General features: G+C 41.5%; 1 protein-coding gene across 1 annotated transcript in view; it reads left to right on the top strand.

Moving 5' to 3' along the window:
* Positions 1 to 16,196, top strand: part of LOC122541201 (uncharacterized) — a 104,637-nt gene that overhangs the window by 39,257 nt on the left and 49,184 nt on the right. The window contains exon 2 of the mRNA XM_087979055.1: positions 8,120 to 9,454. Within this exon, the coding sequence (XP_087835181.1) occupies positions 8,599 to 9,454 (856 nt within the window). The 5' untranslated portion in view covers positions 8,120 to 8,598. The remainder of the gene's footprint in view (positions 1 to 8,119; positions 9,455 to 16,196) is intronic.

Raw genomic sequence — 16,196 nt, forward strand, 5'->3', positions numbered from 1 at the left:
CAGCAGTGCTAACCACTGAGCCACCGTGCCACCCAACATTAAATAAGTATGTAGATACTTGTGATGCAAAGGCATACAAGGCTATGGGCCAAATGCTGAAAACGGGATTAGATGAGTTTGGTGAATCATAGAATCCTTCCAATGCAGATAGAGGCCATTCAGCCCATTTAGTCTGCACCTATCCTCCAAAGACCATTCCACACAGAGCCAGCCCTACGCCCCACACCCTATCCCCATAGTCTGTTCTACTATAATGCAGTAGTTGTGTTCTCAAGCGACCTTGTGTTACAGAAAATTGTGCAATAGAAATAATGGGGGCGATGGGAAAAACAGGGTTAGGAGCAAACCACCAAGAATATCAGTAAAAATTGAAACAAAAATAATAGTTAGCCTAACACAAACAATAGCATAATCTAAATAAATGTTAAAATCATATATTTTAATGAAATAATATAATAAATTTAACACTTTAATGGGTTTCTAAGTTTGCTGAGTTACAGTACTGTGTTAAGAGGATCATCTGAGGATCATCATCAGCATTATCATTACTTTCGGTGCAGTTCTGGGTGTAGTGTTGTGACAAAAGAAAATATTTAGTCCACAAGTGGACGCCTGTGGTTCATTGCCCTCAGAATGTTTCTTGGGGGTTGGCTTTAAAAAAGCATCTGGTTCTTTCTTCTTTCATGAAGAAGCTGTTCATAGGGTGCCAGGTAACTCTTAATGCCACGAACTGCTATCCTGCTGCTTTCTGCCATGTAATCATTTTCTTCGAAGAGCTGCATCTGCTTCTCAGTTTTCCTCAGGGTGGAAAGCAAAAGAGAAGTGAAAGTTCTCAAGGTGCTGCATCCTGGATTTCAACTCAAGCTTCAATTTCCCCTGCAGCAACAAGTTGTTGTAGCTCAGTCTCCACTTTTTCAAATCCAATTTGCTTTGCAAGAGCGACACAATGTTCTTTGATTTCTGGAAGCTCCTCTGACAGCTCAACGCCTTTAAAATCATGAAGAAAATCTGGGAGAAGCTTCTGCCAAACTATATGCAAGCAGGTATAGACAGGATAGAGGGAGTGAATCCTTAGAAGAGTACAAAGGCAGTGGGAGTATACTTAAAAGGGAGATCAGGAGGGCAAAAAGGGGACATGAGATAACTTTGGCAAATAGAATTAAGGAGAATCCAAAGGGTTTTTATAAATATATTAAGGACAAAAGGGTAACTAGGGAGACAATAGGGCCCCTCAAAGATCAGCAAGGGGGCCTTTGTGTGGAGCCACAGAAAATAGGAGAGATACTAAATGAGTATTTTGCATCAGCATTTACTGTGGAAAAGGATACGGAAGATATAGACTGTAGGGAAATAGATGGCGACACCTTGAAAAATATCCAGATTACAGAGGAGGATGTGATGGATATCTTGAAACGCATAAAGGTGGGTAAATCCCCAGGACCTGATCAGGTGTAGCCTCAAACTCTGCAGGAAGCTAGGGAAGTGATTGCTGGGCCCCTTGCTGAAATATTTGTATCATCGATAGTCACAGGTAAGGTGCCGGAAGACTGAGGTTGCCTAACGTGGTGCCACTGTTTAAGAAAGGTGGTAAGGACAAGCCAAGGAACTATAGACCAGTTGGCCTGGCGTCGGTGGTGGGCATGTTGTTGGAGGGAATCCTGAGGGACAGGATGTACATGTATTTGGAAAAGCAAGGATTGATTAGGACTAGTCAACATGGCTTTGTGCGTGGGAAATCATGTCTCACAAACTTGATTGAGTCTTTTGAAGAAGTAACAAAGAGGATTGATGAGGGCAGAGCAGTAGATGTGATCTATATGGATTTTCAGTAAGGCGTTCGACAAGGTTCCTCATGGGAGATTGATTAGCAAGGTTAGATCTCATGGAGTAAAGGGAGAACTAGCCATTTGGATAGAGAACTGGCTGAAAGGTAGAAGACAGAAGGTGGTGGTGGAGGGTTGTTTTTCAGACTAGAGGCCTGTGACCAGTGGAGTGTCACAAGGATTGGTGCTTGGTCCAGTATTTTTCATCATTTATACAAATGATTTGGATGTGAGCATAAGATGTATGGTTAGTAAGTTTGCAGATGACACCAAAATTAGAGGTGTAGTGGACAGCGAAGAAGGTTACCTCAGACCACAACGGGATCTTGATGAGATGGGCCAATGGGCTGAGAAGTGGCAGATGGAGTTTAATTCAGATAAATGCGAGGTGCTGCATTTTGGGAAAGCAAATCTTAGCAGGACTTATACACTTAATGGTGAGAGAATGTTGCTGAACAAAGAGATCTTGGAGTGCAGATTCATAGCTCCTTGAAAGTGGAGTCACAAGCAGATAGGATAGTGAAGAAGGCATTTTGTATGCTTTCCTTTATTGGTCAGAGTACTGAGTACCGGAGTTGGGAGGTCATGTTGCAGCTGTACAGGACATAGGTTAGACCACTGTTGAAATATTGCGTGCAACTCTGATCACCTTCCTATCGGAAAGATGTTGTGGAACTTGAAAGGGCTCAGAAAAGATTTACAAGGATGTTGCCAGGATTGAAGGATTTGAGCTACAGGGAGAAGCTGAACAGGTTGGGGCTGTTTTCCCTGGAGTATCGTAGAGTGAGGGGTGACCTTATAGAGGTTTACAAAATTATGAGGGGCATGGATAGGATAAATAGACAAAGTCTCTTCCCTGGGGTGGGGAAGTCCAGAACTAGAGGGCATAGGTTTAGGGTGAGAGGGGAAAGATATTAAAGTGACCTAAGGGGCAACTTATTCACGCAGAGGGTGGTACGCGTATGAAATGAGCTACCAGAGGAAGTGGTGGAGGCTAGTATAATTGCAACATTTAAAAGGCATTTGGATCTGTATATGACTAGGAAGGAATTTGAGGGATATGGGCAGGGTGCTGGCAGGTGGGACTAGATTGGGTTGGATATCTGGTCAGCATGAACGGGTTGGACCGAAGGGTCTGTTTCCGTGCTGTACATCTCTATGACTCTATGACTCTCATCCTTACTGACTTCACCCCAGACCTCCACAATGATGTCAATGGCATTCTTAATGTTAAAGTTCTTCCAAAATTGAAGAACACTCTCCTCATTATCCCCTTCAGTAGCTGCAATCAGTTTCCTGATTGTGTGCCTTAAATAAGAAGGTATAAATCCTGCTATTGCTCTTTCTTATACGCTCACACATACACTCCCACACGCACCCTCTCACAGACTTATACCCCTTTACACTCACACACTCTATCACAGACACTCATAATCACCCCACCACCAATACCCACCCACATGCACACACACACACACACATATATAAGTTTGTGGGGTGAATTTGTACTTGCAGAGTTATTTTATTTTGCTCTAAAACTGTATGAATCCATGTAAGATTCTGTAAATCCCTTTTTTAGATTAGAATCAGTCTGAACATTGTGGCACAGATAGTCTCACACAGGGAACCTCACACCTTAAATGTATTTTTTTTTCTTTTTTTTGATGGCTGACCTCCTGCTCTTTTTTTTCTTTTACAGGATGGCTGTCCTCCTGCTCTTTGTTTTTACACCCCCACACTACCGCCTAACTGCGGTAGTGCTTATTTTTACTCCAGCACCCATGTTGTGTGTGTGCAGGTGTGAGACACAGTGAAAGACACAAGGTGCACAAATCTTTATTCAAATTTCCACCACCAGGAAGAAAGGAAAACCTTAAATGTATTATCTGGGCCGATATGACACCAATTGTTAAAGTTCATGTGAGAATGTAACTTTAAAAAAGTTCTGCGATTTACATATGAAAGAACTGAACCCAACATGTTCATTCCAAAAGATGAGAGACTTAACAAACAATCCAGTTTTTCAATATATAATTTCAGTTACATCACACTGTGAACTTTTGCTCTAAATTCTATGTCTTACGATCCTGTACTCCACAACCACCTGATGAAGTTGTATGATGTATACCCCAGTCCAACACCATCTCCAAATCAGAAATATTTGAATTGATTGTGAGAGACGTCAATCAGAGAGCCCACCCTCTCTGCCCATTGTCTCCTCTTCCTCTTCCAGAGCTGGTTCACTTCCTATAGGGACTGAAAACCAAGTGAGGAGATGGTGAGTGAAGGAGCAGCTTTTATACAAATTGTATCCCATAATATCCACACCAATCTTCAGGCAGTCTGATTATCCTGTGGGCAGTCAGGGGTGGAAATGTCCCTTATGCTGTGTGAGAAGATCCAGCTGAGAGAGCTGTTTACTTGGTGTTTTGTGCTGAATTGTTTGACTGGAGCTATGTGTTGGATATTGAGTGTGTTTATTGGAAGCATTTCCCTCTGATTTCCAGGCTAAGTTTTGATGATGGCTCATTCCTGAATATGAGAAGGTGAGGTGTCATTATCTGGGAGGTGCAGAGTGTCTGAGAATTCTTACTGATTAAAGAAATAGAAACAGGAGTAGGCTTTCGGCCCCGACAACCTGCTTTACTATTCAGTAGTATCACAGCTGATCTAGCATTCATCGTGTCTATTTTCCTCCAGTTTCCCCATTACCCTTCACTTCCCTTATGATCAAGAATCTTTATATCTCAGCCTTGAATATATAAGGACACTGCCCCAAGAGCAGGGAGTTTCAAAGCCTGTGAACATGCCGAGGGAAGAAATTCCTTCTTATAATATTCTTAAATTGGAGCCCCTTTATTCTGAGACTATTCCTTCTGGTCCTAGATTCTCCTGTGAGGCAAAACATTCTCTCAGAATTTACCTTGTCAAGCTCCGGAAGCATCCTCTTTCACCTGTTATTCTTTCAAACTCCAGTGAGTAGAGTCCAAAGTTGTTTAGTGTTTGCTCATAACTCATTCCCTCCATACACATCCTTGTGAACCTTTGCTGAATTGTCTCCAATGAAATTATATCTTTGCTTAAATTAGGGGAACAAAACTCACAGCACACCAGATGTGGTCTCACCAGCACCTTGTACAATTACAGTAAGACTTCTCTATTTTTATACACCAACCTCCTTGAAAGGGCTAACATTCTATTAGCCTTCCTGATTACCTGTTGCACACAGAATAGAATGATCGAATCCCGACAATATGGAAGCAGGCTATCGACCCATCTAGTCCACACAGATACTCCGAACAACATCCGACCCAGACCCACCCTATCCCTGTAACCTCACACTTCCCATACATGTGTGCTGGCTTTCTGTGTTTTGTCATGAGTACCCTCAAATTTGTTTGTATTGCAGCTTTCTGCAGTTTTTCTCCATTTAAATAATATTCTGTTCTTTTGTTCTCCCTTCCAAAATGAACAACTTTACATTTTCCCACATTAAATTGTATTTGCCAACCTTTTGCCCATTTACTTAACCTATCAATATCTCTCTGTGAACTGTTTGTATCCCTCCCTCAACCTGCCTTTCTATCTATATTTGTATAATCTGCAAATTTGGTTACAGTATATTCACTTGATTCTTCCAAGTTATATATTGTAAACAGTTGTGATTCTAGCACTGATCCCTGTGGATCCCCACTGGTCATAAGAATATAAGAACCAGGAGTAGGCCATCCACCCTTCAAGCCTGCTCTGCCATTCAATGTGATCATGGCTGATCTTTTCATGGACTCAGACCGACTTACACGTGCTCTCACCATAACCCTTAATTCCTTTATTTTTCAAAAAAATATTTACTGTAACTTTAAAAACATTTACTGAAGTAGTCTCAACTACTTCCCTGGGCAAGGAATTCCATAGCTTAACTACCTTCTGTGTGAAGACGTTCCTGCTCAATTCAGACCTAAATCTGCTCCTTCTAATCTTGAGGCTCTGCCCTCTTGTCCTAGCTTCACCTGCCAGTGGAAACATCCTCTCTACCTCTATCTTATCCATTCCAATCATGATTTTATATGTTTCTATAAGATCCCCCCCCCAATCTTTTTGAATTCCAATAAATATAATCCCAATCTACTCAGTCTCTCCTCATAAGCCAACCTCCTCAACTCAGTAATCAAACTAGTGAACCTCCCCTGCACCCCCTCCAGTGTCTGTACATCCTTTCTCAAGTAAGGAGACCAAAACTGCACACAGTACTCCAGGTGTGGCCTCAACAACACTTTGCACAGCTGCAACATTATATCTCTGTTTTTAAACTCAACCCCTTTAGCAATGAAGGACAACATTCCATTTGCCTTCCTAATCACTTGTTGTACCTGCAGACCAACCTTCTTTGATTCATGCACAAGGACACCCAGGTCCCTCTGCATAGCAACATGCTGCAACCTTTTACCATTCATGTAATAATCTTTTTACTGTTACCCCTACCAAAATGTATGACTTCACATTTATTAACATTGTATTCCATCTGCCAGACCTTTGCCCACTCACTCAATGTATCTGTGTTCCTCTGCAAAGAATCACAATCATCTGCACACTTTGCTCTGCCACTCATCTTCATGTCATCTGCAAATTTTGACACCATACACGTGGTCCCCCAACTCCAAATCATCTGTATAAATTGTGATCCCGATCCTGAAGCACACCACTAGTCACTGATTGCCAGCCAGAATAGCACTCTTTTATCCCCACTCTTTGCTTCCTGTTAGTCAATCAATCCTCCATCCATGCTAATACTCTACCCCAACACCATGCATCCTTATCTCATGAAGCAGCCTCTTGTGCAGCACCTTGTCAAAGGCCTTTTGGAAATCTGAGTACACCACATCCACTGGGTCCCTGTTGTCCACCTTGCTCAAAATGTCTTCATGGAATTCCAAAAGATTTGTCAAGCATGACCTGCCCTTCATGAGCTCATGCTATTTCTTCTCTGATACCAGACTCAAGTATCTTCTCTACTACAGAGGTTAAGCTCACTGGTCTATAATTCCCCATATTTTGTCTACCTCCCTTTTTAAACAGTGGCATCACATTAGCTGTTTTCCAATCTGTAGCTCTCTCTAGCTCACATTGACTTTCCTCTTATTATGAACTTTGGAGAGTTTGTTTGCTCTGCCACATCAGAAGGAAGTTCAGAGTCAACTCTATCATGTGGGATGAGAGTTATATGGAGATAAAACCAGACAGTTGTAGCAGCTTCCCTTCCCTGAAGGACATTACTTGTGTTTTTTGGGCATTCTGAAAATTTCCTTCATTTTACTTTGATTCTGTTCCACAAATTCCAAAGTTAATTAAATTCACCTTCACAACACAGAATGGTTGAGGTGAAGAGGAGAGACATCTTTAAATGAAACTAGATAAGCTCACGAGGGAGAAAGGAACAGAAGGTTCTGTTGATAGGGTAAGATACAGGAGAGTGAGAAGATACTTGTGTCAACTATAAACATCAAAATGAAACAAATAGGCCAAATTATCACTGTAACGCTATCTACGTACCTTTCTGGGATTGGAGTTGAACTCACAATCTCTGAATTGTTAATCCAGCATCATAGAAATTCATTGGCTTTGCCTGGTGACACATTTATTGAAATGTCTTTGAATGCCTCCTTCCAAGGTTTTACCTGAAGGCCTCGGGTTACATTTGACAGTTTTGCCCAGTGCCTTAGCTGATAGCTGAAATTGGGATGTGCAATCAGAAAGAGTACGGTGCATCTAACTTCCCAGGATAAGCCAGAACCTTTTAATCAGATACACTGAAGTGTTAGATTCCTGAGGATCTGACACATTCTGTTCAGTGGGTTTTCTTCAAGTTGTTTTTGAAAACAAGGGAGATGTTTCATTCCTCTTGTATGTTGGTTATATTATATACTCTAACAGTAAACTGGTCTTCACCAGCAAGACTAGAATTCATTGTGAATTGAGAAAACATCTTACACTCCTGACCGTCTTTTCCATTGCCCTCACAGTACCTAGGAAGATAGGGGACTGAATGGAGAAAATAAAGTAGTTGTTTGCTCTTGGTCACTATCAGTGTTCCTGACAGAATCAGAGGGTGTGTGACAGTCAAATGCGGAAAAAGAAAGCATTGTGTCTCCCCCACCCCCCTCCATCCAAAGCACACACAACGAGGGAATAACAGACTGGCACTCACTGTGGAACAGTCTCTAACTGAGGAATCAGCCCCTGCAGCAAGGAGGGAGAGGGAGTTAAAGGAAATCATGTTTTCATTTCCTGTTTTACAGAAGGATTGTACTGTACTAGGAAGTACAGAAGGATAGATTCCACAGATATATCCTGACCGTGACTCAAAGAACAACTGCACAACTGTGGGAAGACATCCAGTCCCTTCACAGCATTGCTCAACACAGAGAAGGTTCAGCAGTGAAACCATCCTCTGGAAATTGATCAGGCCAGGGGAGCTTTGACATATCATCAGATCTGAAACTGGTCAGTGGTGTGGAGCCTTCCATCAGAAGCAACCTTTCTGAAGAGATGGGACTGAGGAGAAGTGATGAGACTCAGGATGAGACTGAGAAGAAGTGTGAGTGGACTCCAATTTGGTGAGAGCTTCAATCATTCATTGAGCCACATGAACTAGTGATTCATTCTGGAAGTGAGAGATTGCTCAAATACCAGGGATCTGAAGAGTCCCGGAGCGTGATATGATCTCTTTACGTACAAAGTACTTTTGTTGTATAAATGTTAACAAAAGAACAGCTACATGGAAAAGAAACCATTCATATGTGAGATGTGTAACAAATCTTTCTCAGACTCATCGAACCTACGCACACACCATCGCACTCACACAGGGGAGAAACCATTCCAGTGTGAGGTGTGCAGCAAGTCATTCTCAGTGTTTTCAAACCTCCATAGACACCAACGTATTCACACAGGGGAGAAACCTTTCAGATGTGACGAGTGTAACAAATCATTCTCACAGTCAGAGAGCCTCCTCAGACACCAACGCATCCACACAGGGGAGAAGCATTTCACATGCAAAGTGTGTGACAAATCATTCTCACAGTCAGTAAGCCTCCACACACACCAGCATATTCACACGGGAGAGAAACCATTCCGGTGTGAGGTGTGTGACAAATCATTCTCAAGGTCATCAGAACTCTTGCTCCATCAAAGGATCCATACGGGGGAAAAACCATTTACATGTGAAGTGTGCAAGAAATCATTCTCAAGATTATCAATCCTCCATGTCCATCAGAGGATTCACTCAGGCGAAAAACTGTTCAAGTGTCAGACTTGCGACAAAGCATTCTTCCAGTCATCTGCCCTCCTCGTGCACCAACATATACACACAGGGGAGAAACCATTCACATGTGAAGTGTGTGAGAAATCATTCCAAAATTCATCAAACCTCCATGTACATCAACGCATTCACACAGGGGAGAAACCATTCACATGTGACGTGTGCGACAAATCGTTCCCAGATTCATCAAACCTCCGCAAACATGAACGCATTCACACAGGAGAGAAACCATTCAGGTGTGAGATGTGTGACAAGGCTTTCACACAGACTGTGCATTTGTTGGTCCATCAACGCACTCATGCAATGGAAAAACCATAAAGCTGTTGAGTTCTATAACAAACATTTCACACAATTTTTGGAACTCCTGGAACATCAACAAACTCACATGGGGACTACCCAGCCAGGTTCTTGCCCAATCAGTCCTCAGAGTGTGAACCTGTATACAGTGTCACTGTGCAGGATGTTCAGTGGGAGTGGGACACAGAACAAGAAGCAGCTTTCACTCCCATCAAACAACTAGTGATGACATCACCAGTGCTGAGGGATTGTGAGAAAGTGAGGACTGTAGATGCTGGAGATCAGAATGTGGTGCTAGAAAAACACAGCCAGTCAGGCAGCATCCGAGGAGCACAAGACTCGACGTTTCGAGCATAAGCTCTTCATCAGAAATGAGCGACTATGATGTCAACAATGGAGTCACCCTGCAACGTGATGCCAGTGAAAGAGGACTTGGAGTAACTCCTGCTATCCTGTATAGTGAAAGTGAAGATTAATGTGAAAACATGTTCAATTCATCTGCCAGCTCCTTATTTTAGTAATTATCTATACTCAAATTCTATAGTATCAACGCTCTCTTTGTTATTTTATTTTCCTTTTGAGATACTAATGAAAACTTGTGCTGTTTGTTTTTATATTTCTCACTGGCTTTCTCTCAATGTAATTTTCCTCTTTTTTGTTATTCTTTCTGTTTTTATAATCAGTCCAGTCTTGTGACTTGTCATCTGTTTTTGCATAAATGTATGTTTTTTTCTTTAAGTCTGAAGCTATTTCTGCTTTTTCTAGTTAACTGTGGATACTAGATACATCCCTTGGAATTTTTCCTACTCACTGGAATATATCTATTCTGTAAATTGCAAAATATCCCCTTAAGTACTGCATCTCTATTAACCTATCCTTTAACGTGATTTGCCAATTCACTTTATCCAGTTCTACTTTTGTGCTGTCATAATTGATCTTATTTAAAGTTTTAAATATGGTCTTATTCCTGTCTTCCCAAAACTGAATATAAAATTCAATCATACTATGATCGCTGATGCATAATAATCTTCACGAGAAGATTATTAATTAATTCTATCTTATTGCGCAATACTAGGTCTAGCTGGTCAGCTCCAAAACATGGTATTCTAAGAAAATATCCAAAAACATTCTCTCAACTCCTCATCCATTTACATTTATACACCTGACATTTTCTCATGATTATAACCCTTCCAGACAAGCTACCATTATTTATTTTTTTCTGCTTCACTCTGTTGTGATTGCTGTAGAGGACCTGTACATCATTCCAACAGATGATTTATTGCCTTTATCGTTTCTCATTTCCAGCCAAACCATTTCCACATATTGTGCTAATATCATAATTAATTATCAGAGTTTTCCTAGTTTCCTGTCCTTCCAAAGTATCCTGTACCTTTCAATATTCAGGTCCCAATCCATGTCATCCTGTAGTTATGTCTCTGTAAAGGCTACAAATCTGACTTGCTTATTTCTATTTTTGCTGTCAGTCCATCTTTGTTTTGGCCATTCAAACACAAAGACTTTAATTATATATTTTTAAAATGTAAGCATTTATATATTTTATTAACCTTTCCACCAGTTGCAATACCACGATGAATCCTAGGAATAGAATAAATCTTAATTACTTACCGGATTCTCAGCAAATAGTGAGGCTGAAAAGTTTAGAAAAATCAAAAGCAACAGAATATATCATCTCCTTTCTCCCCTTTCTCAAGTGTCCAATCATTCTAAATTGACAAGGTCATTTGCTTCTGATACAACAGGCCCAGTTACAGAGGAACCAATTTGAGCTTCTTTGCTAATGAAGCCCAACTACTCTTCCAAATGGAAAACTTTGCTTACATTAAGAATGAAACAGGAATAGATCATTTGGCATTTTGAGCCTGATCTGCCATTCAATATGATCATGGTTGATTTAACTAATTTAATACCCTCTCCCCACTTTCACCTAAGACCCTTTGATTCCTTTCGCACTAAAAATTATACGTAACTTCTACTTAAAAACATTCAATGTGGTGGCTTCAATCACTTTCTGTGGCAGAGAATACCACTCTCTGGATGAAGAAATTTCTCCTCATGTCAGTCCTAAATAATCAACCTTGTATCCTTAGACTGTGACCCCTGGCTCTGGATTCCCCAGTCATCAGGAACATCTTTTCTGCGTTAACAGTTAGTCCTGTTAGAATTTTATAGGTTTCAATGAGATCCTCCCTCATTCTTCGAAACTCCAGTGATTATAATCCTCACTGGTCCTGTCTCTCTTCATATGTCCTCCCAGGCTGGTGAACCTTCGTTGCAATGCCTCCATAACCAGAATATTCCTCCTCACACAGGGAGACCAAAACTGCACACAGTACTCCAGAGGTGGTCTCACCAAGTACTTCCACAATTGTAGCAAGACATTCCTGCTCCTGAACTCAAATCCCTCATTATAAAGCCCAGCACACAATGCTTACTTTCAGTGACTGGTGTACAAAGACACACAGATCATGTTGCACCTCTCCCTTTCTGAATCAGTTGCCAACCAAATAATCTGCCTTCTTGGTTTTGCTACCAAAATGGATAACCTCACACTTATCTACGTTACACTTAATGTGCCATACATTTGCTCACTCACTAAAGTTGTCCAAATCACACTGAAGCACCTCTGCATCTTCCTCATACTTCACCATCATACCCAGCTTAGTGTCATGTGCAAACATGAAAATATTACATTTAGTTCATTAATGTATATTGTGAATAGCTGGGGTCCAAGCACTGATCCTTGCAGAACCTCAATAGTGGAGAAAGTGAGGACTGCAGATGCTGGAGATCAGAGCTGAAAATGTGTTGCTGGAAAAGCGCAGCAGGTCAGGCAGCATCCAAGAAACAGGAGAATCGACGTTTCGGGCATCAGCCTGAAGATTCCTGGAGAAGGGCTTATGCCCGAAACGTCGATTCTCCTGTTCCTTGGATGCTGCCTGACCTGCTGCGCTTTTCCAGCAACACATTTTCAGCGCAGAACCTTAATAGTCACTGGATGTCAGTCTGAAAATGACCAGTTTATTTCTACTCTTTGTTTCCTGTCTGCCAGCCAGGTCTTTATCCATTTCAGTACACTGACCCAATCCATGCACTTTAAATTTTAAAAGCTAATCTCTTATGTGGGACCTTTCCAAATTTCTTCTGAAAGTCCAATGACATCCAGTAGTTCCTTTGATCAAAGCTATTAGAAGTTATATCCTCAGAAAATTCTAATAGATTTGTTGAGTACGATTTCTCTTTTATAAATTCGTGCTGACTGTCCAATCCTAACACTGTTTATCAAATGTTCTGTTAATACATTTTTCATAATAAATGAAATGGACTACTGCATTTTTCCCAATATTAGATGCCAATGCTTAGAATAGTCTTGAAGTGCAGTGATGTTATCCCTGCCTGTTGGACAGAAGGTCTGCGTTCAGGTTCCACCTGATTTGGAGTTGAATCATAACATGCCTGAAAAGTTTGATTAAAATAACAAAGCTTGTTTCAGGCTGGGAACTTCATAATTTAAACTGAGTGAATTGTAAATGAATACCATAATTAGATTTTAAAATAAATTAAGACTTTCTTTACACACTAACTGCCAACTGGTAAATGGAGGGCAAATGGCAGGGAGTTGGGAATTAGGAAACACTGTCCAACTCACCTGAGGGAAGAGAGTCTTCCAGGAATGGAAACTGATTGGTCCTTGGACCCACACGATCACTGGATCTCTGCAACCATTGGTCGGTTTGTATGATGGAAATGAGCCCTATCCTGAAGAAGGGCTTATGCCCGAAACGTCGATTCTCCTTCTCCTTGGATGCTGCCTGACCTGCTGCGCTTTTCCAGCAACACATTTTTAAGCCCCTATCCTGTGTCACTAAAGTTCAGTAGCATTTCTGACCATCAGAGTTGGGAGCCAGACTAAAGCAGAATACATCATCTCCATTTTAAAGAAACTTCTGTCTGTAATATTCTGAGAAGTTTCCCCTGATACGTATCTGTGTATTAGTAAAGTGAGCCAGCTTTCAGGAGTGGGTATGGGTTAGAATCAGACCCAGCTTAAGTTGGGGATGTGAATTATAGAGAGATCTTCAGATGATGGGTGTTAGACTAATACCATGTTTGTACTATCCTCTGTGGGAGGATTGCTATCCTGAGTATGTTGAGGGAGTGGGGATTGAGTCTCTCCAGAAATGAATTTCCTCGATCCATTACACCTCAATATAAGAACAGTCTGGTAAGCTCATTTTATACTCTTCCAAGATTCATTGCATGTCGTTTTGAAATGTTTTGTTATTTTGTTTGACGAACTGAGTATTATTGCTCCTTGTTGGTTACTGACCTTCTAGTACATTTTATAACTCACAATAAATTCACTGTTCAGCTGAATCCAAACCACTTGATTTGTCAGCATGACATGTTCCTATTCACTAAAACACTCCACATCCAACAGTAAGAGTCCTGCACACAATGCCACTGTGGGCTAGGGTACTTTCCTCATCTTCTTCTCCAATTCCCTTCCCACCCCTTCTGGGTGTATGAAGCAGACAGATACCAACCCTCCAGGGAACCAACCAGGTGGAAGAAGTCAGCAGTTCTGGCAGCAGTTGTGGAGAGAAAGCATAGTTAATGTCTCTGGTTCAGTGACCTTTCTACAGAACTCAGATTTGAACTTCTGAATATTGGGCACCAGTCGCTGTAAATTTTATCAGATAGGGTCTCTTAAGTAGAAATTGGAGCTCAAGTCATCAAATGGTTTGGGGACACCATCTGTTGGTATGTTTCTGAGGAATAAGATAGGGGTCAAGGATAGAGGAGTGTTGTGGGGCTGGAAAAATGAACTATTTCAGGAGATTCTCGAGCTATCACTGTTGAGGCACAAGTGTGCCAAGCATTGCTTGGTCAAAATCCTGCAACTCCTCTATAGCATTATGGATGTCCCACATCATATGGATTACAACAGTTCATGAAGGCTGTTCACCATTGACTTCTCCAAGTCAATTAGGAATGGGAAATAAATGCATTCTCATCCAGCAAACCTCACATCAGCTGAATGAATTCTTCTGAAAACTGGAGGATATTGTGTTTCAGGCATGTCTAAGGTTGCAAAGAATTTGCTCCTCTCTCCACAGATGTTACCTGATCTGAGGATTACCAGCAGTTTCTGAAGATATGTCAGCTTTCCAGCATTCATGGTATTTTGCCTTTGGAGAGGATGAAGGTGCGTGCACTTTACAGATATTTTGATAGTTAGTGATTTATGTTCATTTGGACAAATTATTTAGAGGACCAAATGATCTATTTAAAAATTTTGCAAGAGAAAAATTGCAGATCATTCTCTAACAGAGCCACCCTATCCACCTTTTCCTATTTCCTGTCATTCCTAAATATGCAGCACCCTTTTGAAATTCAGGTCAAAATCCATGTCTTCTTCGAGAATCATAGAGTCATAACAGCACAGAAAGACATCTTTCAGACCAACTTGTCCATGCCGACCAAAATTTTCCAAACTAAATTAGTCTCGCTTTCCTGGATTTGCCCTCTCTCCCTCTAATCTTTCCCTTTTGTGTACCAATGTCTTTTAAATGTTGTAACTGTATCTGGAATCAACACTTCCTCTGTGATGCAGTGATGCAAACCACCATTCTATGCACAAACCACCTCTATGTAACAAAGTTTCCCCTCCCACCTTCAAAATATGTCCCTAGCTTTGAACTCCCCTATCTTTCCCATTCATCGAGTCACAGAGTCATAGAGATGTACAGCATGGAAACAGACCCTTCGGTCCAACCCGTCCATGCCGACCAGATATCCCAACCCAATCTAGTCCCACCTGCCAACACCCGGCCCATATTCCTCCAAACCCTTCCTATTCATATACCATCCAAATGCCTCTTAAATGTTGCAATTGTACCAGCCTCCACCACATCGTCTGGCAGCTCATTCCATACACGTACCACCCTCTGCGTGAAAAAGTTGCCCTTGGGTCTCTTTTATATCTTTCCCCTCTCACCCTAAACCTATGCCCTCTAGTTCTGGACTCCTTGCCCCCAGGGAAAAGACTTTGTCTATTAATCCTATCCATGCCCTTCAAAATTTGTAAACCTCTATAAGGTCACCCCTCATCCTCTGACGCTCCAGGGAAAACAGCCCCAGCCTGTTCAGCCTCTCCCTGTAGCTCAGATCCTCCAACCCTGGCAACATCCTTGTAAATCTTTTCTGAACCCTTTCAAGTTTCACAACATCTTTCCGATAGGAAGGAGACCAGAATTGCACGCAATATTCCAACAGTGGTCTAACCAATGTCCTGTACATGCCGCAACGTGACCCCCCAACTCCTGTCCTCAATATTCTGACCAATAAAGTAAAGCATACCAAACGCCTTCTTCACGATCCTATCTACCTGCGACTCCACTTTCAAGGAGCTATGAACCTGCACTCCAAGGTCTCTTTGTTCAGCAACACTCCCTAGGACCTTACCTTATCTATAGCCTTCATGATGCTATAAACCTCTACAAGGTCACCTCTCAATCTCTTATGCTCCAGTGAAAAAGAGTCCCAGCGTATCCAGCCTCTCCTTATAACTCAAGCCCTCTAGTTCTGGCAACATCCTCGTAAATGTTTTCTGAATCCTCCCCAATTTAATAATATCCTTTCTATAGCAGGGAAATCAGAACTATACACAATACTCCAAAAGCGACCTCAAAAATTCCTTTCAACCTCAACATGAAGTCCCAACCCCCATATACTGAATG

Source organism: Chiloscyllium plagiosum, unplaced genomic scaffold, assembly GCF_037043375.1.
Source record: "Chiloscyllium plagiosum isolate Xiang-an unplaced genomic scaffold, Cpla_swu_hap1 HiC_scaffold_35, whole genome shotgun sequence".
Lineage (NCBI taxonomy): Eukaryota > Metazoa > Chordata > Chondrichthyes > Orectolobiformes > Hemiscylliidae > Chiloscyllium > Chiloscyllium plagiosum.